At 43.6% G+C, this 25,135-nt stretch overlaps 1 protein-coding gene across 1 annotated transcript; it reads right to left on the minus strand.

The window, feature by feature from the left end:
- Window positions 1-21,309: 21,309 nt before the first annotated feature.
- LOC121834781 lies at window positions 21,310-23,583 on the minus strand. Its single transcript, XM_042288557.1, has one exon. It carries the CDS (start codon window positions 23,581-23,583, stop codon window positions 21,508-21,510), a length of 2,076 nt encoding a protein of 691 aa, XP_042144491.1. The 3' UTR covers window positions 21,310-21,507.
- Between the last annotated feature and the right edge of the window lie 1,552 nt (window positions 23,584-25,135).

Raw genomic sequence — 25,135 nt, forward strand, 5'->3', positions numbered from 1 at the left:
TCGTCGTCAGCGCATACTCCCTTGCAAAGCCGGACTCCCCCGCGCACAAACGTAGACACGGATAATCCCTTCATTGGAGCAGGTTCCCGCTTTCAGCTGCAACTGTACAAGCGCCGATGCTTGCTCACGTAATCCTTCGCGTGCTTCTGACCTTCCACGCCAGGGAGACCTCCTCTTTGTTGAAAACATTTTACTTGTCAGGGCGTGTCAGGCGCGTCAGGATACCGTAGTTGCCGGCGAGAATTGCGAGTCACCCTTGGGAGATCGAAGTATACTTCGTTTCATTTTCTGTTAAACCCATGCATTTTTTTTTTTGAGGCGTAGCATTAGCATTGCAACGAGACGCGGAGTCGTCCGGATAATCTCATCGTCATGGCGCGAGACTTGATCCATTGACGGTCAGGTGCACTCTCTCGACGTACTCTACGAACGTCGTGAGAATAAAGATGGTCAGTCATAAAAATCTAGACTTTCCGAAGAAAAAATAAAAAAGGAGGAGAGTTTGTTATAAAAGACCCGCTAGCCGAGGCGAGCCTCACACGTTTCTTCTTGGGCACCAAAGATGCCGACACTCGCTTACCCGACCCTGCACAGCCTGTTTTTGAAATTGAACGCTCTTTGCATCCAGCGCCACGGTAGAACGTCTGTTTAGCTTGACTGAGGACGTCATCAGAAGGAAAAGGGGAAAACTCTCCGATAAGAACTTTGAAAGACAATTGCTTCTGCGAGCGAATAAACGAAATAGCTCGCAGGGTTTTTCACGGATCAAAACCGATGTTCATTTTGCTACCGCAAAAATATAAAAAGTAACTTGGAAAGTAACTTCAAAGTAACTCGCTACTTTTTTACAGTAGTTAGTAGTTTACTCAATTACTATTTCAAATGCGTAATTTCTACTGTACTCCAATTACTTTTGGTGTCGATACTCCGTAACTTAACTTAACTACCTTTTTTGAGTAATTTGTACATGCCTGGTTTACCGAAGGCTTCGCCGACCCGAGCGGGTCCGGGGAACCCCATTGAAGACCAGTGATCTAGACAAGATTTTTTTCTTGTATTTTCCCGCCTCACAATTTATTAGTACTCTCCTTTAGCCAGCAGATAATTTGTGGATCACAATGCATATTTTCGGCACGCCGAAGCTCTAAATATGCCATAGAACATAAACTGCCGATCGAGGGCTTTTGAAACCTTTGGTGTTATGCCGTTTGAATCACATGCCATAAATAAAAAGGGCCTTGAAAAAAACAAAACTAACAAAATGGCTTGAAGTTTATCTCATAAACCGTCATCAATATGTGTTTGTCGGGGGTGCTACTTATGAAATCATTTGTGTTGTTTCGGGTGTATCATCAGGGGAAGAAGACCCCTTTCAGACCCATGCTACGTGGCACAAGCTACCGCTCGTTTCAAAGGGTACAGCCACTAACATCCACTCACTGCATCCATTCACATTAATCGAGGAGAACTGGATGGATAGATGGTAAGGATAGCGCAAAAAAGGAACAAGATCACTCCTGTTACTTTTTTATGAATGATGGGAGCAGTTCAATTGAAGCGAAAAAGAAATTCTCGCTGACGACTCATTTGGTATCGCAAAATAATAGCCGTAGTTGGCCACATTTATCTCAATCAATGTTTGCAGGATCTGCTGTTCTACCTGACATATATATCACTTGAGGAAATCTATCACATTATTTTTACTCGACAATTAAGAACACTGCACAACTAATTTCATCGCGTATAAAACACTAACTCGCTCGGTCCTGGAGTTTGCATCAGCCGTTTGGAAATCTACTTTTGCGTGGCACCATATTCATAAGATACGGGCCTTTCTTCGGCGTGTTGGGTGTCCTGAGCCAAAATAAATAGGCATACTAATGCTATTCTTTGATTATTCGATTTATTCAACTATATTTTAAACTTTCTTGATGACTGCTTTTCCACTTGTTGGCGACTTGCATTTTAAAATTCCGAAATCCAATTTTTTTTTCTGCTCTGTCGCATGCAATAAATTATTTAATATTTTTACTGTTTTTTTTTAAATATCAGTGGAAACGATTCCTATGTTCGGTGAAGAGCTTCAACCTGTACACGAAATTTAATAATTTGTAAAACTTCAAAAAATTCCTCCGTGTCAACATCCCTTTTTAATTTTATAGCTAGCAAAATGCAGTAGCGAAACAAATGCCGACGTTCTCTCAAAAATGTACATCTCGAAGTTGAATGTAAGACCTTTCCAATTCATCTCATGTCAAAACCCTTACTGTACTAGCGGAGTTAAGCTAACTGCAGAAAGATGCCTGATGCTTGAGAAGAATAAACAAGAAATATCTTGCCCAGTGTAGCTCAGCGTCGGGATTATATACCTCTACTGAAAAAAATGGCAGGAAAACACCGCGAGTCAACTTATATCAATATTGGATAGTTTTCACCAGAAAAGAGTATTTGTGAATGTTGTTTGGCATGTGCACCCTTAAAAATATATTCAAATGTTAGTAACTGCAGCAGTTACTACCCTTTTCTCATTGCTCCTACCTTTTTACTAACATCTTCTACATGAAACGCGCCACAGCTAGTAAACGTTAGTAAGCGCACCATCTACTACCTTTATTCTAATCGTTGCTACATTTTTATGAGCAATATGCCACTTCAAACGAGCGGCAGGTAGCAGGTAAGTTTGCTGTGCGGCAGACGTACGCACGTTGCTAAGAAAGAACAAAAATATGTTTACCCTTACTCAAGGCTAAATTGCATTTCATTATAATTACAATTACCCTTTTATAATAGCCAGTTACCGCTACCCCAAAAAGTAATCTGTTACTTTCGCGGTGCTACTTCCAACTATACTGTCCTGAAGTAAGAAACAAAGGGAAGAGGCTTCATGTTTTTGAATTCACCGCCGGCCCCACTCATTGACCTTCAGTATTTTGAGTGACACCGGGCTCTCGAAAGTCTCGTAACACATTTTGTTACATTTCTTCGTGAAGATGCCGACTGCTACTGTGAACACGCTTTCAACTGACGCTTTGGACGGGGAGTACCATATTCTTCCTCATGATTGCTTGATGCACTGCATTGTACTTGTCCAGCGAAGTGATCGAAAGGCTCTTTCCTTTGAAGAAAGAGCAAAACTTTTCCTGGCAGCCATGCCTGCTACTATCCGAATCACAAAGCTCTAAGAATCGTCATACAACACAGATTATTTAAACTTGACAATTAAATAATAAATAACGTTTTTATTTATATCTTTCTTGCTTTGTCTGTGAAGAGGTGGAGCCTCCGTTGAAACGTTCGAGAACAGGAGAATAGAACGTGTTCGATATAAATATAATAAAACATTATAAACACCAGGACAGCATTAAAAAAACTAAACAATTAGAACGTCGGTTAAGCCAAGGAAATGTAAATGCAAGTTTCAGCACGTGCTTTTCTTGAAGCCGTTCAAAATAGCACAGAGCACGGGCCGGCAGTAGTGTAACAGACGTCTGCTGGGCCATGGGCAGCGACGGACAGAGAAAAAACTCCACTCCCTCCTTTTTTTTTTTTTAGTAAAAATCGGTGTTTCAGGTGTGTCCGGCTGTGTTAACAGCGGGGGAAAAGAAAGACCATTACCGTTTCCGCAGTGCTCGGATAAGCTGTAGCATAGAAAGGTTAACTTTACTCTGTGTAATTGAAGTCTTCGTGCAACTGAAGCTTTTTGGAACTGAGGCTGCTTTCTGGAACTGAAGACTGGAACTGTGGAGCAGAAAAAGAAAACAAAAAGGCTTTGTGGAATGGAGCACTGCCAAACCTCCTTTTGCGCTGGTCAACGCCTGTGACAGCGTGAGCGTGCGACTTTACTAATAAAACTTCCTTTTCTGTCTGTAAACAAAAAAAAAGAAAAGAGGGGGTGCGGTGAATAATATATAACAACTAATAACAAAACCGATACGTGCTTATGTAAGAAAATTACTTTAGAGTTAGTTTATCAAATGTGTTATTTTTACCTTAACGAATTTCTGACCAATGTAAGTGTTTACACGTCATGTCGGTACTTTTTCCAGATTACGAACACGTGTGATGTGTGGGGAAGCGAGAACATAGCTGCTGAGAACCTATGGGGACGCTGTGTTATAGACTGTTGTAAATAATTACTGCGCGTACCGCTGGGCACCTTAGTAAGGGGTACTAAAGAGATTTCGTACACTGTGTTTCCCCCTCAGCTAAGCCCTCCGCAACAAAGAAGCCGCTACTGCGCCTGCGCGCCAATGGCCTTGACTGTAGAGTTCAGGGTGTCGTAGCGGGTTACGGAGTGCGTCGCGAGACGGCGAAAACGAACTACGAAAGTTCCCCTATCAAGATATAGCGGTACGCGATATTGTTGCTAGACATTTCTTGGAATGTTTAGCAACAATATTGGAGAACGATATAGTTGCAAAAGCAGTACCATATATGTAATATTGATTACGGACGAGGTGGTCACTGACCAAACGACTCCTTTCAGATTATCGGCATAAAAGGTAGCCATTGTTGGCAGCGACTTTGTCAGCGTGTCTTCACGAGGGGATTGTGCGTGTATCATTTGTGTTTTAATTCCTTGCCCGTGGTAAATGTATATTACGTGTGTAAATGTGCATGCGTACAGCGTCGAAAAAAAAAAACTGCAGGGTTCAACCATTGTGAACACCAAGAGACCGGAACAAATAGTTAATTCCCAATTCCTTGTCGAGCTCGAGAACCTTTCCTGCGTAATCTTAGCCTTGTTGAGTAACCGTGAGATTTTGTAGTAAAAAAAAAAAAAAAAAAAAAGCAGAAATTGAGAAAAGCAGGTGCCGCGATTCATTGGATTAAGTACGGTTCATTCATCCGCACATATTCGTTCATATCCTCCTCAGAGACCACGTACGATGGTGTGCACTGTAAAGTGCCCTTGTTGTATATTCAATAACGTGGCTCTTAATTCTCGCAGATGATGATGATACCGTGTCTCTAAAGCTTATAAACAAAGAATACTACATGTACACGGGACGAGACAAACAGTGGGAGGATTTCTGGAGCACAAACGAGCACGTACCACGTGACACAAAGCGTCATACCGCGTTCCACGCGGCGGCGTGTGTTTCCAGAACACCTCCGATTGGATACATTTCGTTTCTCGTGCATTAATAAGACAGGTAAGAAACGCCAGAAAGTCAAGGTGGAGTGGTGTAGAGGTTAGCACACCCGACCGGACATTAGGAGGCCCAGAGTTCAAATCCTGGCTCCGCCGATTTTTGGCTTTCAGCGGGTTCCTGAAAACTTTGATTCTTTGATTTATTGGATTAAGTACGGTTCATTCATCTGCACATATTCGTTCATATATATATATGCATGCGACCGAGTCAAGAGGAATATACAAATTTATTGTAAAAGCTTGGTCTGCTGGGCAAGTTTGTAATTGACATTCATAATAAAAATAGCGCAAAAAAGACAGGGAAAAACACGAAGAAGCACGCAAGACAAGCGCTAACTGGCAACTAAAGTTTATTCAATGCTTCCAACTTTGCTATCGCTGTGCACGCCCGTAATCTCGTCTAAACAAAAACACGGCGTATTGCCAAATCAGTAGATATAGCCCGCCCACTGCCCGTTCAAAAAGTCAGCAGAACGTCCATCGCACCACCGCACAATCCGAAGGGGGAAAGAAAAAAAAGCGCAGTGTTAATATTTATCTTTCAGTTGCATATAAACCGATGCGACGCTTATGCAAATGTCTTTGACGCAAGCATGTATATTTTCCGCCTCGAGCAACTCTCTTTCAAACCTTTTTAACCGCTGACCGGGTTTCCACAGCTCAGGCGGATGGCAGAATTTTCTAGCTAATAGGGGTCGCTCGATTTGCAAAATGGTGGCGGCCAGAGAGCTCCTTTCCCAAAGCTCTATAGACCGACACGCGGAGCGGCTCTGTTTACCAACACGGCCGGGAGGCCGCGCATGCGCGGTAGCTATGTGGGCAAAAGAACCCGGCCCTCAGTGTTTTCGCCATTGCGTTGTGAGGCGTGCGCTCGTTGTTGACGTTGTAGGGACGCTTGTAGCTTTGTTTGTGAGTCGTATTTCTTGGCAACGTATGTCGTATGCTATGCCCGACTATTTGAGCTCGCTACCCGAGCCTGAACGGCAGCGGTATCGAAACAAGCTGAGCGTGGACGTCGTTGCCTACGAGGATTCGTATGCCGTAAACAAGGCCTGCTGGACTTCCGACGTGAAGTTGCTGCCACCGAAGTCGACGGCTGACGTCGTCGTTAATTTAGTTTTTTCGCCAAGCCAGTTCACGGCCGACACGCTGCAGGCGTACGAGTCTCTCAAGGCCTACGACTGCTTCGAGTCGGTTTCCGCACTGCCGGCGGGATCAGCAGACTGTGGGTATGCGGAAGTGTATTTATTAATTAAATAAATACACACAGCGTCTTCAAGTCAAGGTATGCTATTTTTCCTACTCTCATGACCACAAGGCACGACAAACAGTAACGCTTTGTCCGTTCTGCAGTCTCGGCGGTAACACGTTACAAGTAACGACGTTACCAGGAACGCGTTACTTTTTTCAGTAACGTAGTAACTTAATCGTTACTTTTTTGACACAGTAACGGGTAACGTACTTACGTTACTATGTCAAGTAACGTAGTTACGTTACTCGTTACTACAATTACACTTAAAGTTTTTCCGTGTTTTTAGGCGTCAAGCCATGTTTTTTTTTGCGTTTTTTCTCGTGAGCATTTAGGTGAAACCGTAAAAAGAGATAAAGTAATTATGTTCTGTTTCTGCATGAACATAATGTTTTTTATATGTGAGCTTATGCATACCTGTATCGTCAAGACCGTAAAACGTGTTAAATCACAATTTAAAAAGTAACGCAGAAGTAACGTGCGTTACTTTTTATCAGTAGCGGTAACGCGTTCTTTTTATTTTTAGGCAACATAGCTCAGTAACGCGTACCTTTGATTTGCAAGTAACGAGTAACGTATTTCCTTACTTTTTTTTTTGAAAAGCCTACAACACTGCCGTTCTTTTGCCGATCCCCTTCTGCTGGATAGCAGAGGCGTAGCGAGCCTCCGACGAGCGCTTGGCCGGTGCTTTGTGTGCGAACACCGTGGAAACAAAATCCGGGTGGTCTCGATCAGAGGACGGTTTCCCTGCACATAAGCAAGCCTCGGGACAGAAATTCAAACGGAAGCCGCACTTGCCTCCAAGAAAGTGCTTGCCGCACAAACGCGCGAGCCGACCATAATTTTTGATTCACGGATATCATTTACCTTCGAAGCCCTTCAGAGTGTGCCGGGAACTTGTAGAATCTCACTCCGGTACTTTTCTTGTACATTTCGGTGAGATTAACGGCAACACAGCTTCGCGGCATCCTGAAATACTATGACGCCCATGCGAAACGTGCTCCCTTTTGCCCACACCCCTCGGCTCCGGCGCGATCGCAGCGCCGCCGCAGCGCCGTGACGTCAAGCCCCCATGTCGGTCTATAAGAATCTCCGCAGAATATAATTCGTGGAAGTACCACACTATAGCTTGTCAACGTGCTTTGATCGTACGAGGCACTTTTTATGGCCCATCGCCTGATGGTCTGACGGACCATCAAGTCCCGTTATGAAATTCTGGCTGACCGTCAAACGCTTGTGATGGTCCAACAGAGAGGGCTGATGGACCAATAGCTGCCATTGGAGCTCCTGACGGACCATCAAAACGCTTTTGATGGTCTATCAGGGAAGTCTGGTGGACCATCAGGTGCCATTTTAGCTCTTGACGGACCGTCAAGGCGCTTTGGATGGTCCATCGGACGCCATCAAGGAAGTGTGATGGACAATCAAAATCCCTCTGATGGTCTATTTGGAGGGTCCGACGGACCAGCAGGCGCCATCAAGGAAACCTGATGGGCCATCAGGAAAGTTTAATGGCCCATCAAGAATGTTTGATCGACCATCAGATTTTCTTGGTAGTCTTTTCGATCGAGTGTTTTCACTGAGATAATTGTAAGTCATTTGGTGTATTTAGGTGATTAATTGCTTCAGCATTATTCCAAACAAAATAACAAACTCAATCCAAATTTTACAAAATATCACCACGAATGATGAGTTGCAAAAATGTTTAAAAAGGTAAAAATAAAAAAACGCGGTTCTCACTGCAAAATTAAAAATGGAATTCAGATCAGACGCCAAAAATGCATGTGTTTTTGCAGGCACCGACGTGAAGGATGGGACTTGATATTAGATTCAGGGTTTATGTCTATCTCTATAACAATGTCAGAGTATTTTATATCGCTAAAGAATGCAAGATGAGACCTTTCTCTAAAAACAGTTATGATTAAATTAGGTATTTTGCGATAGTGGAGTTTATTGGAGCCCGCGGTACCACAATTTGTGTGATAAATAACACAATTACGATAATCTAATACGTAGTTTTTCAAGCTCTATTTTAACTTGTTGCTTGATCCAGTTTTGCAAAGTATGATCACTAGTGCTAAATTCAGCACTTTTAATTAACGAGCTAGGAAATAAAAATAATCTAAAACCAATTAAAACATCCTAGCTAGTCTGATAAATTCACGTAAAATTATGTCAAGAGTGGGTAAATCTTATGGTGCTATCAGAGTCGCGACTTGTGACAATCAGCAAATCATCAAAATTCGCCTGCTATCCTCCCGGATTGAAACGCCCCGAAATACGAAAAAAAATCGGATTCAGTTGTTGGTTTTTAATAATAAAAAAAAAAAAAAGACTCACAAAATGTATTTTCTTTTATTTTTACGCGCCGTCGTTTTCCCAATCTCGGCCTTTCTCTTTCAAAACCAAGCGTCAAAAACCGGTAGAACAGCGGTTAGTTTTAGATTTGCGTATACGAGCGAACGAAAGTACTGTGTGTTCGCGGTAGCGTTGCATGTTCCACACTGCACGTCCACGGGGCCCAAAATTGCGGTCGTGGACTGGCGCAAGGCGCCGGCGTCCAAGCGCAGCGCGGAGCATGAAACACTAACGCAAACGTACGGCGCTAGCGTTTGCTTCTATGTGCAATACCAAATCTCTGTAGAAATGGGGAATCGCATACCCGCTGCACCACTACAATGAGACAATGAAAAGTGTTTCCATTCAGAAATGACATTTCGCGAGACAAGATCGCCAGCAGTTCCGCCGTACACGCTGAGCAGGAGACTTGCTTTATACGATGTAACACGATGTAAGCTGGCTATCTTGTTGTAAAAAAAAGGAAACGAATTTGAGCAGTCTTAATCTTGCCAAAGGTCTCTCAAGGTTTCGCGTGCGTGGAGATGTGAAAGCTGAAAAGAGTTGAAATTTCGTGCTATGGGCTGTCGGCTCGTAGAACATATATTGCTTCCTCCAGAGACTTCACCATTCTGCATAAATCCTTTGGAAAATGTATCGATGAACTTTTAATTCTTATTAGTCAATTTAAGGAATACCTTTAATTGCGATTTTTTTTATTTGTTTAAAATTAATAATTTGGTTATGTATAGAAAAATTCCATATATTAAATGAGATTCCATGTACAGATCAATCATACTTTATTAAATTGTGTGTAAAATATCGACCAAGGAATGCTCTTACAGTGTGCCAAGAATTAATTAAATAATAAGCTTTTTATTACTTGTAACTTTTATTAGATCCCCTAGAGCAGGGGTGGCCAAGCTCAATCAGTCTAAGAGCGGCAAACAAAACCACGAAACTTCCAAGAGCCGCGAGGGGGGGGGGGGGGGGGGGGGGGCGGGGAGGAGGGTGCAAACTTTTGTCTAGAACAATAAACGAAACTCGAACTGCTTTCAATCTTCCCGAGTCAAAAGCCGTCTATCTGTACGTAAGGTAGCCTAAGACTACCACACCGCAGCCTGTTTTTCGATTTAAAGGGACCATGAAATGACCTTTTTACTTTTGTCACAGAACTTTTACATTAAACCTGCAACGTTCACTGAATGCCGAACAGGCATCCGTTTTCGCCTCGGTTCATTAACTTCTACACAAAAAAAAATATCAAATATCGACTTATTCTTTTTTTCCAACTTACCGCAAAACGAGGTGCGGCGTAATTTTGACCGTCGTGATGTACGCCGGGACAGCAACCTTTGCTTTTAATTGCATTATAATCATAAAATTAAATTGCAAGCTTCACCCTTGTTGGTGTACGACTGGTGGCAGCTGATAAAACCCGTTTGCTCTACTGACGTCTAACCCCTGGTTAGCTCAGTTGGTGGAGCGCTCCACTTGTAATGGAGAGGTCCCGGGTTCGATACCCGGACCAGGCGGATTTTTTCGGTCACGCACCAGTCACCTAGCTGTGTTTCGAGATTTATGTTTGTCCTTTGTCCCCCTTGTTCCCCTTCTCCAGGGATTATTTTCGTCAACCGTAAGTTCTCTCGGCAATAGAATGGGAGCGTTAGCAGCGGCGAGTTGGGGGTGCGCCTGTAGGTTTTACTGCGCTGATGTCACCGGCGTATTTTCTAAAGCGGCGCTTCTTCTCGCCGCGATAGCCATGGACACATCGCAGCTGAGCGAAATTCAATGAGATATGTTGCGCTACAGCGACAGCATGGGACTAGTCCTATACGCCGGTATGGCTGCTGGGGAGTGCGGCGAGTCTTCCAGTGAAGACTTCAGAAGTCAACCCAACTGTCATTGTTGGTAAAAGGCGGCCCGTGTCAGTCGTTTGCCAAGCGACGTAAATGGAAACAGATCGCCGCGGCGTTTTTCGCGGCCTCCGAGATGCAGGAGCGAGCCGACGTTAAAAAAAAAGGTACGTTTGAACTACGACAGTGTCAGCAAGAGCCACGTAAAAACCTGTTCACACTCTGAGCGGACGCGCGCGTTTGATGGAAGTGATGTACTCGCGCTGTTGGTGAGCGCTTCGAGACCGATCTTTTACGATTGCAACTCGATACTGGCGGGGCACTCGGCAAAGGAAGGTTGGCCCGGCATTGCACGTAGCTTCCACGAACTTTTATAGCTCGACAGTGAAGTGCATGTCATGTCAGAATAAAAATGGCATACTAATAACAAAGTGTTAGGAGGGTAATCCATACGGCGTTTATTCGAGCTCTATATCACATAAAACAAGAAGATATAGAATCGACGAGAGTCCCTTTTCGACGACAGTGTTCGTCAACATTGCCTCGGAAAACAAGGAGATGGCAGAGGTAAGAGATTGACCACACCCGTTAATCTAAAATTGAGGTCAGCGATCAAACTGTAATACGGGAAGGGTCCACAAGGGTCGCGCGGGCATATTCCTTTCAGCACGCCAGCCGGTCGTGGGCAGACTGTCTTGGCCAAGTACCGTCGAAGCAACGCTGCGCCCAGCCGGAGTGCCTGCTAGGCCTATATTCTGCGCAGCTCGCTTGGTCGGAGTCGGTGGATTCGTGACCGTCGTAGCTTTTCTCGGGTGTTTGTGGATCCAGTGTTCTTGTTCGTCGTGGTCTGTTTCAAGTACTTTTTTCTTGCTGCTTGAAGTCGGGACGTGCGAGAAGAACACGTAGAAAAATAAACGTTCGTTGGTCGTCACGACCAAGCGACGCTGTCGGCCATGCTAATTTGATCGTAAAAAGTGCGTAAGGCAGCAACGGAGCTGCCTCTGCTTCGTTTACCACACAACACATGGCGCTTGGCTTTCAGCGTTATAAAATTTGGCAACTTTCGCCACACATCTCTAATTATGCTACAAAATGTGGATCTGAATATTATTTAACAAATCTTTTAAGAAACATTGGCCGGCTATTTATTGTTTATGATCGCGGTGCTGGCGAGGTAGGCGCTTACCCAATAGGCTACGTGGATTCGGCTGACATGCTGCAGTTCCGCGGATGCATAGCAGTGAAAAGGCAGAGAGCTTTCGAAGGTACGAAGGCGCAAAAGAGTCCAGTTTTCTTTGAAAAGTTCTATAGCAAAGAATTTTTTTGACTCTCTATTTTTGTGTTTCTTTTCACACCTTTTACGACGTCCGGTAAATGAAATAACGTGTTCCATTTCTTCTTTTTTTGGGGGGGAAGTGCTCATGTGACTAGGAGGATGGCCGGGGGGGGGGGGGGGGGTAAAGGCTTTAGAGGCCATGTCCTGCGGGGTAAAGGCGTCTAAAGAATGAATTTTATTTTTATTTTTTTTCTGTGTACGTGTGTGCGTGTGTGAGCGAAAGAGAGAGAGGGAAAGAGAGAGAGCGGGGTGTTGCTCAGCGGAGAAGCGTGTTTTCAGTTTAAATAAAGAGTTGCCTAAAAATTAAGCAATTTATTTTATTTAGAAATGCTGTTATTTGCTTTTTGAAGAGCGGATTTTAACTGTGGAAAGCTTAACGCTACGTAGGAAAGAGAAAACATCTTTTCATCTGGCTTGGGTATAAAAGAAGAAATCAAAAGAGAATTTAGACACAACGGAGTAACCGAAGATGAACACAGTCCTTGCTGTCTTTTGCGTAGTTGCCGTTATGGTAAACATATTAATGGAGTCTGGTAAGAAAACCTCTGTCGACATGTTTCTTTAAATGATCGCACTTTATTATTACCCTGGAGCGCTGGGACGTATTCGCAACACGGTGAATCTATGACAAACACTGATTATGCTTCTGTGGCTTATTTATTTCTCTGTCAGACTCGCATTTCTTTGGCGGCCTAGCCATTCCGTCTGGCGCGAAGTGCTGGCATATACTTCTAATCGCATTTTTTGAATCCCATAAAGAGAAAATATTTAAACCCGTATATACGGAAGTCCAATTAGCGTAAAGTCTGCCAAGTCTGCTTAATGCAACTGAAGGTTTTGCGGTACCTCCCGCCAAATACATACTGGATCAGTAGCAATTTTCTCAAATAAGATTCTATTAATTTATTAACCAATGCAAACGCGTTCATGGAATCCAAAGACACTTTCTGGCCAGAGTACTTTTCTCACCTTTTATCTAAAAAAAAGTATTTGAAACTAAAATTGTTTTGGACAATTTCCAATCTATGCTGCTGCCATGTTTCAAAAAATGCCAGCAGAATAGTTTACTATATAAGTATGGTGTGCTTTTTTTATGAGAACCACAAATATTTTAGACCCATCCTTTTTTAAACATTTTTTTTGTCTCTCTGTATTCATTAGGAATCATCCTATGAGCTAGGCAATTGCTTCTCGAAGCATTTTTAAAATTTAGAACACCCCATTAAACTTTTAATATAGCACAATACGAATGTTTACTATTTTTTTTTCAAAAAGAATGTGTCGCGAAGAGAATGTCAGTGAGTGTATTTACGTGTAAAGCTTATTAAACTAAATTCCTGGTCATAATCTCATTTACATCCCCCTGTATTGAGGTCAGCACATCTGGATGATTGCAATATTAAAACCCTAAACATAACCAACATACTTCGCATATGATGAATTATTTTATCACATGTCAAATTTTCATTTCATCAAGTTGCGACGATTCCGGGGATATTCAAGAAAACCCTTGCTAGCCATGTTCAGCACACATTTCCGTCACAAGAGCAGCTTATAAGGTTGCCCTGTTAAATGTTCGTATAATAAATAAAAATATACATATCGCGAGATGAAATTTGATCACTAGCCCAAAGGTGTGTTCACACACTCATTCCGAAACTACCGCGACAAATAGGACGCATAGTTAAAGCAGCAGTTATCTATATCAGGAGACCTAGTGTTGAACAGTACGCAGCATTCTTGTGGCTGTCGTTCGAAATTAATTAATGGATGGTCGTGGTAGTTGTCAAGCTAATATACGGGTTATTTTGCGTGTCGTTTTATGCTAGTACAGCTTCTTTTATCGGCGTTCAAATCAATTTAAGGTGTTCATAGCTTTAATTGGCAGCCTTGTAAATGTTTCTCATTTATTTGGCTACAGAACTCTCAAGCTTGCATTACGTATTAAATTTCAGATAGCAGAACTCCGAATCGCCAAAACGTTTGCAATTTACCACCCCCCGAGATGCCTTCAAGACCGGTTTCGTATGGCTATGAAGTATACTACTTTGAGAAACGTGAACGAAAATGCAAATGCTTCAGGCATATAAAGTACAGTGGAGATTTAGGGGGAAATGCATTTCACAATCATAAGACTTGCAGGACGACATGCAGAGGTACAGTATACACAATATTGTAAAACCTTCTTTAAAATACGCTCCGTGATACTATATAATTGAGAATCTTCAAGTATAATTATGTTTAAGCTTTTTAAAACCCTAAATATTTAATATTGCAAAACTATTAAAATGAATCATTTTCATAAAACAAACAGAGCAGTTGTTTTTGGATATATTATGTAACATCTCTCACACTTTCATTGACGCCTTGCATACTAGGGTGTGAGGAACTTTTGGTGAATAATTCAATAATAAACATTCACTGTACAAATCGCGGAGAACTACTTTACTGCCCTTAAAACAAATCTGTTCTGGACGCATCGCACCTTTGGTATTGTTCATTTGGGTTCTAATTTATTTTTAAAGAAGACCTCGCTCCTGTCTTTTGCAGCTGGCATAAAACGTGAATCTGAATTTATTTAAAATTATAACTTTTCTCGCCCTTCGCCAAAATTTTTTGTTTTTTTTAAATGAAAAAGTTGTTTACCACAGTCAAATTGGGCGAATATGGCGGACGCCTCTCAATGCTACAGCCCCTTTTTGGGCTAGAAATTCTGGCTTAATCGCAACGATACTTGACACATACCGTTGGGCTTACTGACGACTCATACCTACAACACGCTTTTAAATGTAACCAGCAAAACACATGGATAGAACTCTGGTTGGGTCAAGTTGGTTCAGATCATTCTAAAAGTTGTGATTGCCTGGAGCTGAGCTGGTTGGTTATTCACGCTTTTGAAATTTGCCAGCTGAACAAAGGAAGAAATATACAAAATAGAGAGATACAAGGAACATGCACATTCACTCCGTTGGACTAACAACCATATAATGAGTAACATCTTTTCCTTCGTCGACTTTCATTTACTGAAGAACCTCTTTCCCTTCGTCGACTTTTATTATTGCCTAGATGAAATAGTTCTCCATCGTCTTCATCAGTTCAGTTTGAAAACCTTGCATCTCCAGAGGTAACATAATCTGTGGGCTCATTCAGGCTGTTTTACACAGGCGGCGTTTCGTACAAATACATCTTTTCTTTTGTATGTGGCACGTTGGAGGCCGTGCTTACACATTCGTTCTTCTTCTCCTCAATGGCCAGAAATTCTAGAATTTTAGTTCCGACCTGTGTTTTGTGTCAAGCCATGATGGGTATGTTTGAGAAAAGAGGAGTACATTGCCATTCGCGACAATGCGTTGGAAGATGGCCCGCTGCTGTAACTATGTGCACGGAAACGGCGTGTTCTCTGATGCGGTCATTTACACTGCGCCCAGTTTGTCCGATCTAACATGTTCCACATGACAGCGGAATGTTGTAAACAACAGCGGTTTCATATGGGGCGTATTGAGTTCTGTGTGCGGTGCCGCCCGTGTTCTTTTCGTTGTTGTTGACCTCACCGTTAACCTTACGGCACATGGCACATGCCTTGCTGAGAGCTGAGAAGACGACTTGTATTCCATGTCGGCCAACAATCTTTTTTAGGTGATGTGTAACCCCGTGGATATAAGCAACACCACTAGACGCTTAGGAGGCTTCTTTTTTGGTGGTCTTGGAGTCTCCATTCGTCTGCGTCGTACTTGCTTGCAGCTGTTTTCACAAACAGGTACCAGGGGTGTGCTCATGTATCCGGAATCTTGAAGCCTAGAGATTCGTGTTTGAAAACTCCGCTGAACCCTATGGGGGTAAGATTTCCATAGTGCCGAGACAAGAGAGTATCCAATCCTCGTTTAACAGTTTTGAAATGTTCGGAATCACTCTGAAGAAATCCTATACAGGATCTGGCTTGATACATCCAGCACACGTCTGTGCTTGTGAACTTAGAGGAGATATAGAGAAACCGAATACATCGGTTTAAAGGAAGTTCATGGGTGAAGGAAAGTCCACGACACCCTTCGCCAATGAAAGACGGCATGCTCACACACTTTTCACCCGCGTTCTTGATAAAGAAAACTTCAACGATTTGTCTCTCGCTCCTTTCATTCGCTCTTTTTACAAACTTCGTCGAATCTAAAAGCAGTTCGCAACCGCAACGCTTAAACCGCTCCGTGAGATGCCCCCGAATTGTTACGTACAGCGAGCCTCTGCTCCCTCGCCCTATAATTACAACAACCTCCCGTCTCTCTCTCATATAAACACTGCCACAAATGAAAGGAATTTCGTAAACCACCTTTGTTACACATTTAGTGCACTTCATAACATGTTTCTTTTTGGAACACAGGACACGCTTCTTTCTCGACGAGGTCGAATAGGTCTTGTAAAGTTTGCGAGAGTCTGAAAACGCTACATTGAATTTGTGCTGGGCAGCTACCTTTTTTTTTAAAGTGTGCGACACCTTGTGCACATAGGGCACCACCTTCCGGCGGCGCAGACTTTCCATTTTCCCGGGGGGAAGGGGGGGGGGGGGTGCTGCGCGTTACCTTTTCGCCAGAACTGGAGATTAAAGCTAACAAAAGCACGCTTGTATTCCATTCCCCATGTATTTTGTCAATAAAGGCAACGTGAACGTTGCTTTGTTTACATGCCACTACTAGAAGCTCGTTACGTTGCACGTAAACGGCGTCTGTGTAAGGACTATGGCCCGGGCCCGGGGGGTGGGGCACGAGCCCCGATGCCCCCCCGAAGTCTACGCCTATGCCACCTGCACTCGCATCCTTACTCTCTGTTCTTTAAGGTTTTTGCCGCTCGGAGATTTAAGTTGTGGTAAGAGCTTTTTACAAACGTTAGAAACTTGGTAATACGTGTAATCAGCTAAATCAAGTCGCTGCACTTGGAGATCGAAGCTATTCGACAGTCTATGCTGGCAGCTCTCAGTGACAGCTGAGGGTAAGCACGTGGACGCAATCCCAAGTTTGACTAGTTTTGAGTTGTAACTTTTGAAAGGAAGGATGCCTTTTTTTAACGTGGGTTGTAGCTCCAGCACACCAGATCTTTTTTTTTAAAGAGCTGCAAATTCTGAAGCTGTATACAATTATCCGTTGGCTATTGCCATGCGAATTTTAGTCCACCTGGGATTGAGGTAAACAAGTGACCTCTTTTTGTGACGCTGTGAGGGAGTGTTTATAACAGACAAATGGGTCGTTCTTTTAAATTTAGGGCGAAAGAGCAAAGGCTCACTGCACGCAACTATTTTGTGTGTGTGTGGGGGGGGGGGGGGGCATCTCGAGGAACATTGTAAGCTTCCCTTAGAGAAAACTAAGACGTTTGAAATATACCATATTCGATTTTGAGTGTATTTCAAGTACACTTCATATCTATAAGTAAACTCAAAATATGCCTAAAATACAAGTGCCTTTTTTTAACTTCATATTAAAATATATTTCTGAAAATCATTTCAAAATACCCTTATTTGAACTACATTTGAAGTACTCGTCATGCGTTCTGAAATACGTAAATACTAAATTAGTAAACACAAAATTCCTTTCAAATAGATTTCTGAAAATATGAATTTAGTTCATGCAAAATATACTTCAACCTTAATAAAAATGCAGCGATCAAAATTATGTGCAGAATGCACCTAAAACATACTGGAAATCGTAAATACTGTTGTGTTACAATCAAAGTATCTTTGGACTACAATTACATACATACAAAATGAACTCAGTTAAGCTACCAAAGTATTGAAAACTCGCCGATCACTTCAAGCAGATGTGTAGTTTACTGAAGTGCTTAAATACAATGTTTGATTAGCTTGTCAGCTGAGTTATGAAGCATCGCACTGATAAATCAGCCCAGTTTATGTCATTGTTTTCTTTTTTCTATCAAGAACGCCCCTGATGAGTTTCTTGCACACCAATCACAAACAGGATTTGGGAACTACAACCACAACACTTGCTGGTGCTGCAAAGCTTCTGCAAGTACTGTATGCAGATGTTTGGCGTGGTTGTGTTAGCAACATGTTAGTTCACTGAATGTGTATACTAACCATTGTACATGCTCTTGATAAGTAGAGTGCGAATTGGCAATATTAATCTAATGTATTACATTTGGGAATAAATCTTTGCAAAACTCTAAATGCTTCAACCTGATGTCTGTGGGCCATTCAGTTTAAATCGAAAGCAGGCAAAAACAGCTTCTCATTGAACCCTCTTGAAATGGAAATACATTATGTTTAAAGCAGGAATAGGAATATGTGCCCTGTAGTACTGTCGAGTAAGCACAAGCACACATTCCAATAATCAAAGAATCTTTATTTTGTTTCCTAAGCAGAAGACAACCAAAAACAATCATGTTTATTAAAACATGTACACAGAAAAACATAATATAGCAAGCACTTAGCACACAAGAAGATAGCTCTCCCCATTTATGTACAAATGAAAGTTCGAGCCACTAGCAACCCAGCTGCCTTCCTCAGCCAACTTTGCAGAAGCACGGACCACAGCTAGGAGCTAACAAACAAGTCTATACTTGATTAAGAATTTAATTATCTAGCATGTATATCATCACAAGGCACAAAGTGCTAGCCAAGCTGAGTGATAAGGGAGATCGACCATCACGTGATAATAGCCATTATACAAAATTTTCATATTTTCAATCTTACACTGTATGGTTATACACAACTAGAGAGGCAGAAAGTCTTCTAAAAACTGGGTACTTAATAATAACATTGCAAGCTTTCATGACCGGTTCTAATTTCGCTACACACAACAAAAACAAGGACATAGACTTTGTTATACACGTGATCTGGTTTGAGAAAACTGTGAACTGGATATTGACAAAAGCTCTTGCTCTTTCCTGTGATGTTTTTGAAGAAGGAAATAGAAAAGATGCCTACACAGTAAACCCCAAAGTGTATCCCACTAAAGCTCTAAGTGTTCCTGGAGGACAACATTCATGGGGCTTGTTGAATTTATCTCTGGCAGGATTTCTTTTAATTAGTCTATTGGGTTGGGTTTTGTTTATACAGCCTATAACATGGTCTGCCTCGACGGGCGAAGAGTCTCCCAGCTGTAGATGAGCAATTTAGCCTGTGCAGTACAGTACTGCTAGCCTGAGGTCTTAAACGTGCACCATGCAGTAGTGATACATGACCGCACGCCGGTGCGATGCTCATCCAGATCAAAACGCACAGGGGTGGATTAAACCCAGGATTTATGGGTTCAACTAACCAGTTCAGCTAACCAAACTGCATTCCTCTGCGCTTAACAGTGGAAGTGCAAAAACATGGAGTGGTCACACGCACGATGAGATTCCTCCTTCGCAGATGTACCCCGTTGCTAGTCAACAAAAACAATGTACAGTACGTAGGCAGCAATATGAGCTGGAACAGTAACGTTCTGGCCGGAGAGAGAAAAATGTCATGCAGAGGAATGTGTTAAGCGCGAAACACATGTACGACGAAACCGTCCGATCCGACGTGCGGACTGCCGGAATGACCTTGGGGGGCGAGGGTTTTCGTAGCACCGGAGAGCGTTGAAAACCCTCACCTCCGACTGTCGTATTGCCTGATCGGACGTCGGATCGGACGGTTTCGTCGTACATGTGTTTCGCGCTTAAGACTGTAAAAAGGAAAAGTGCAATGGACTGCCATATTGCTTCTTGTTCCATTGTGCCACTAGGTTACGTGGCTTGGCACGCGGGGGACTCCCACTCCTGTATTTTGTTCACTTTGATTAACCCCAACTGTGTCAGCTCATATTGCTGCCATCTGGACCATTTGAATCGTCCAATTACTATCGCTTTTCTTGAAGGTCAACTCCTTGTTCGTGAAGAAATGGTGGCTTTCCGAAAGCAGCGGGAAAGAAAAAAGAAAAGGCAAGGCAACCAACATTGCCAGTAGAAGTCACCAGGCAGTCTGAGAGCCTAATCAGTCTGGTCTGCGATGCCGCTTCATAGAATTCGGTCAAGTGAGACGATCTTCTGGTAATACTTACTACGAGCATCATAAATTTTTTTATTTTTTGTTTAATACATTTTAGGTTTAAAGAGCGTTAAAGGGGCCCTGCAATCCTATTTAAGCGTCTACCTTTTTTGCCGTTTCCACATCTCTTGCGGTTTGGGCAACCCAGAGGGCACGGAGAGAGCAACTAAATATCAGTGCGTCATATTTTAACCGGACGACGTGGAAGCCTTCTCCACCTATAGAGGCGCCCCATGGTACCGAACGCACATGGTGACATTGTGACGTTATCGGTCCTGGCCAGCTCCTGCCTTACGAATGGTCAGGGTCACTAAAAGCTTTATTTTAGTGGAAATACAAAATATAAGTGGCATAAACTGTTTCAATTATTTATGAAAGTATTTTTTGTTCAGTATTTTAGATCAGAAAAGAAACAAATGCAGTTTATAAAGTACAGAAACAAGAAATGACCCGTTGACATACCCGCTACCAAGCAGTGGAACAGGCGGCACATACTAGAAAGGGGTAGCGGAATCAGGGGCCAACGCCCGCGCCAAGCATTGCTGTGAAGCGGCGAGCATAGAACGGGCAGATCCAGAACTCTGTTTTGGGGGGAGAGGGGGGGGCCGAAAATTTGTAAGGATGCTATTCTCAAATTCTTTCATGTGCACCGGGGGGTCCGCCCATGTCAAATTTCCCTCCGAGAAGGGGGAGGGGGGGTCGACTTTGTTTGGGGAGGGGTGGCCGCCACCCATCCCCCCGCCCCCCCCGCCCCCCCCGCCCCCCCCGCCCCCCCCGCCCCCCCCCCCCCCCCTTGGATCCGCCACTGGCACAGAAAGGTGCCGGATGAATACGGCGGCGCTGCGGTCGTATGGGCAGGGGGATCGACCAGTTCCGAGTGTCCTGAAGGCCTTCGGCAAGCAGGTTTGGCTTGCAATTTGGCCGTTTGGTGGTTCGGCAGCATGAAGCGGCTCCCGTTCTCAACTGATCTTTACCCCTCGTTTGCTGTGGTTTGTGGCCAATCAAGTGTCATGCTGAATTGGCATTTAGTCGCGCAGCAAATGCAATGCGAGCCACCCTGGTTGCCCGCTTCATCTAGCCTATCCAGCCTATGCTTTAGTGGCGCTCTCTCGAGCCGTTGACACGGAGTGCGGCAGCCCTGAGCACTCGCTGAGCTCTCTACCCCTCCTCTACCTAAGCCAGGACTAGGGACGTCATGAAGGAGGTTGTTTTTTGCTTGTTTTTGCAAGTTTAATTTGCCTATAACTTGTAAAATAAAGCAATATTCAAGAAAAGAAAAGTTACACTAAGTTACTATGTTCAGTATGCTCAGATTCGGTGTAAATTAAAAAAACAAACAGTCAAAAAGTCGTCGCAGGGCCCCTTTAAAGTGATGAGGTTTATGAATATCTGACGAGCTATACAGGTGACTGCAACCAAGATATTCCCCCCAAAATTTGGGTTCAGCATCCCACTTCTGGCTGGAAATTATTATGAAAACACATGCTCATGCTTTGTTCCTAAAAAGATTCTACTATCTGTGGAAATTTAGTTCTTGGAGCACACTTCTGTTATCATACACACTCAATCACGCTCAACTTGGTTGGGGAGGGCCACAACAAGGAAACTTGTAGTGGTTCGCTCCATAACCACACACTTTCTCTTCAGAGTGTCAGGACTGCATGCTGTTACCACCCCTGCTCGTGTCCCCTCTCGAACAGCTGAGAAGCAAATACCGAGCTGATTGTCCCTGAAAGCAGCACTCCGCACCAGCTCGAGCTTCTCGATAAGCACTAAGCACTGGGGCTGCTGGTGCGGAGGGCTCCCTTCAAACACAGCGAGCGCTTGCAAAATTCCAATGGAACCATCTTGAAGCTCAGCTACGCAGTTAACTCTCTTAGGCATGCAATAGCTCTCCGAGTGCCACAGAATCCCGCCACACTGAAAACGGTGGTAGTACTTGACTTGTGGTGGCAGGACTCCCAGGTGATTCTCCAACACAACCTCCATCCTAATGTTGACGCCAGAGCAACTCTGACGTCGGTAAACAACTATGCCGCCAGGGAGCTTTACCCCACTCCTCCCCATAGTCTGCCGACCCACCATCCTTTCAAAAAATTCCCTTCCTTCAGGCATCTCTATCCTCTCTGCCCAGAGAACAAGGTTCTGCCACAAAATAAAAGTTCTGGCAATCTGCTCAGCGACATACTGTGTGCCTGCAAAGTAGTTGAGGAGGATGGCATTCCGCCCTTCAAAAGGAAAGCAGGACGTCGCCCACAGCGGACCCCAAGCCTCCACAGAGTCTGTCAGGTGAAGGAGCTGGTGGACATTGTATGACACATTGGTCTCGCCATACAATGTCCCCATCTGCACCACAAACTTCTCTAGCAGAGCCCGTGCCTCCGTGAGGTCACGTTCTGAAATATCGTCTTTCAGCAACAGGTACATCCCATACGAAAGTAATGAGAAGTGTCTAAAAAAGGTTAGTGGCAAAATGGGCTTCAACACGATGTAACCATAGAAAAGCATCAGTGCCCGCAACTCCGACGCTTTCCAGTAAGCTCTGTCTTCGAACTTCCTTGGAGTGCGGGTAATCTCTGTCGGTGGGGAGAGAGCCAGAAGCAAACCGTTCAGTTGTGGCAACTTTGTTCCGATATACCACGGACACTCGTGGTACTCACTCTCTAGCCACAGTTTGAGCAACTGACGCATAACACCAAGGCATGCACAGTGTTGGTAGTCCGGTATAAAACCGTCTACCACATCAAACCGAGGAAGGGTCATTGCAATGCAAGGGCCTTTCACTCCATTGGCGGGCACTGAGGAGGTACCACTTGTTGCCTCTTCCAGATGCTTGACAGCTGTCCTGCGCTCTGGAGGAGGGTCCAAGTACTCATAGCTGGAACCCCCTGGGTGGTAACACCAGCCACAGCCATAAAAGCCGTTAAACTGTTTACAGTTCCGCACTGCAGAGCGAGCAATGGCGTCCACCGAGCATGCAGCTGCGAACACTCTTATGTGAACCGTTTTTCCATCTTTCACGCAAGAAAATCCTGTAGAAAGCTCTTGCAGTTCCTTCGTAAAGGGTGTCAGGAGAGTAGTCATGTTTGGCTTACAAAACCCAAACCACAGGGCAGGCATCAACATATTCTGTTCCCGCACTGCAGGGTCCAATTGAAGAATTTCGCACTGAACAGGCCAGATATCAAAGCTTGATTTCTCAAACACCCTGATCCCATCTGTATTCCAAAGCAGGGAGATGTCATGAGTTGAGAAATCAGCCGAAAGTCTGGCATGTTCAATGCCATCCTTTACGTCTCCAATCGTGTTCCTAGCTCCGTTGCTTTGTGGGAGCCATTTGAGGTTTTGCTGTGCTAGGATCCGTTCGATTTGCTCCTTCAGAGGCATCACAAGAAAGAAAGGGCAAGACACTATATCTACATCTCGTTCACAGTTTTCGCAATGAGCCTGGCCCTCAGGGGTTGATCTACCTAAATACCCTAGACAATCCATGCAGTAAAAATGCTTCTCTGCACCAGGGACGTCAGCTCCTAAAGTCTTCAGAAGAAGGTACTTTGATGTTGGTGCACGACCGGGGGTTATGATGTTCTGCATATCCAAGAGATCTGCGATACCCTGATCGCTCACCCTGTGCCGCATCACATATGCCATGAGAAGGGCTGCAATTTGTTTCTTTTCGTCAACGAAACCTTGGTTCTGAAAAAAAATTAAATTCACAATTATTAAACAGAAAACTCCTTGCTCTTACTCAATTTACACAAAATACACTAACATGAGAGGACAAAATTGTGTGATTCATTAAAACTAAGATGTGCAAAATTTACACCCTTGTGGTGCCCAGTCTGCGATATACGAATCATCAGCATTTTGGATGCTAAAAGTGAGGCAATCTATCTCAAAGTAAGAAAGCCAAATTTTGATTAATATGACACTAAGTTCGTGATAACTGCCTGCCTGCATGGCACGGGCAGGCAGCATTAAGAGCACAAGGTTACAAATATTTTATTCAGGACTGCAAGGCAGAGTGATTGCAACATAAGAATTAATGATTTCACATGACTTGTATTATTTTGTAGGTTTGATGACTAGTATTAAAACTTTTATTTTGTTTTCAGGGCTCTCTGGAGTATTCTTTGTTGCCAGTATGTAATAAGATGACCATAGGATAACATGACCCCTATTTATGCTACCGTCATGTCATATCTAACTGATTTCATTCCACAGAAAAACAATACCTAAACTTAGTCGTCCACTACAATGATTCAAGATCAAGCACACAAATTATAGGTGAGTGTGGTCACGAAAGACAAGGCTTATTTATGTCTTATTTAATTAGAGTGCCCATTTAATAGTCAGATGCTTTTACAATTTTGTGCACTATTAGCCTTGTAACATCAATGCTATTGTTCTTTTGCTCAAACCCTTGTTTACTGAACCGATAGTCTATTGACCGGAATGCTCTGTTCAAAGTTGCTGTCCAGTTCGCTTTAAACTTAACATAGCATTTACTGCCTTCTAAACAACCAGGGATGTGTTCTGCTTCTGCCCTCATGCACAAAAGGTGCACATGACCAAGTAATATTCTGCGGCTTCATGTCCGTCCAGCCTCAGCTAAGACTGCCCTCATGACTGTAATTAGCCGGCTCCACCTCTCGACACGTTGGTGGTATGATGCACTTTCAGCAAACAGACCGCCCTCAGTAACCATTTGACGCATGCTTCATGCCATCAGAACTTCAGTCCACTGGAGGCAGACGGCAGTGCTCGAGACATGTTGTGATGTCTAGTACTCTATTCGCGCAGACCTGCAGTGGGATAGTAACTTGTGCAGGAAAGCTGAAGCTGCAGCAAAGCATCCCAGCAGAGGCAAGTGCCTGGGTGAATCAATCTGTAAGCTTTTTACACCATCAAACGTTTTGCGAGCTCATGTATAGCCGAGTTCCATGAGCAGTGCATCAAACGAATAAGGAGCTGAATGTGCTCAATTGCCTTTGCATTGTATCAGGGACACTTTCTACATACTGGTTCGAAATCAAACCTTGTACACACTTCTCTTTAAGTACTGCTATAAATGTTGAAAAAAATATTGTTTCATTGCTGAACCAAAAAATGTAGCTGCAAGCATGGAATGCTTTAGGTGTAATGGGTACTGTGCAGGCCGCAGCTATTGAAACTTGTATCTTTTTGCTAG

Source organism: Ixodes scapularis, unplaced genomic scaffold (assembly GCF_016920785.2).
Source record: "Ixodes scapularis isolate PalLabHiFi unplaced genomic scaffold, ASM1692078v2 PGA_scaffold10__122_contigs__length_95168666, whole genome shotgun sequence".
Taxonomy (NCBI): Eukaryota; Metazoa; Arthropoda; class Arachnida; order Ixodida; family Ixodidae; genus Ixodes; species Ixodes scapularis.

Coding starts and splice junctions, on each gene's coding strand:
- LOC121834781 (XM_042288557.1), bottom strand. CDS start 23,583: ATGCGGCACAGGGTGAGCGATCAGGGTATCGCAGATCTCTTGGATATG.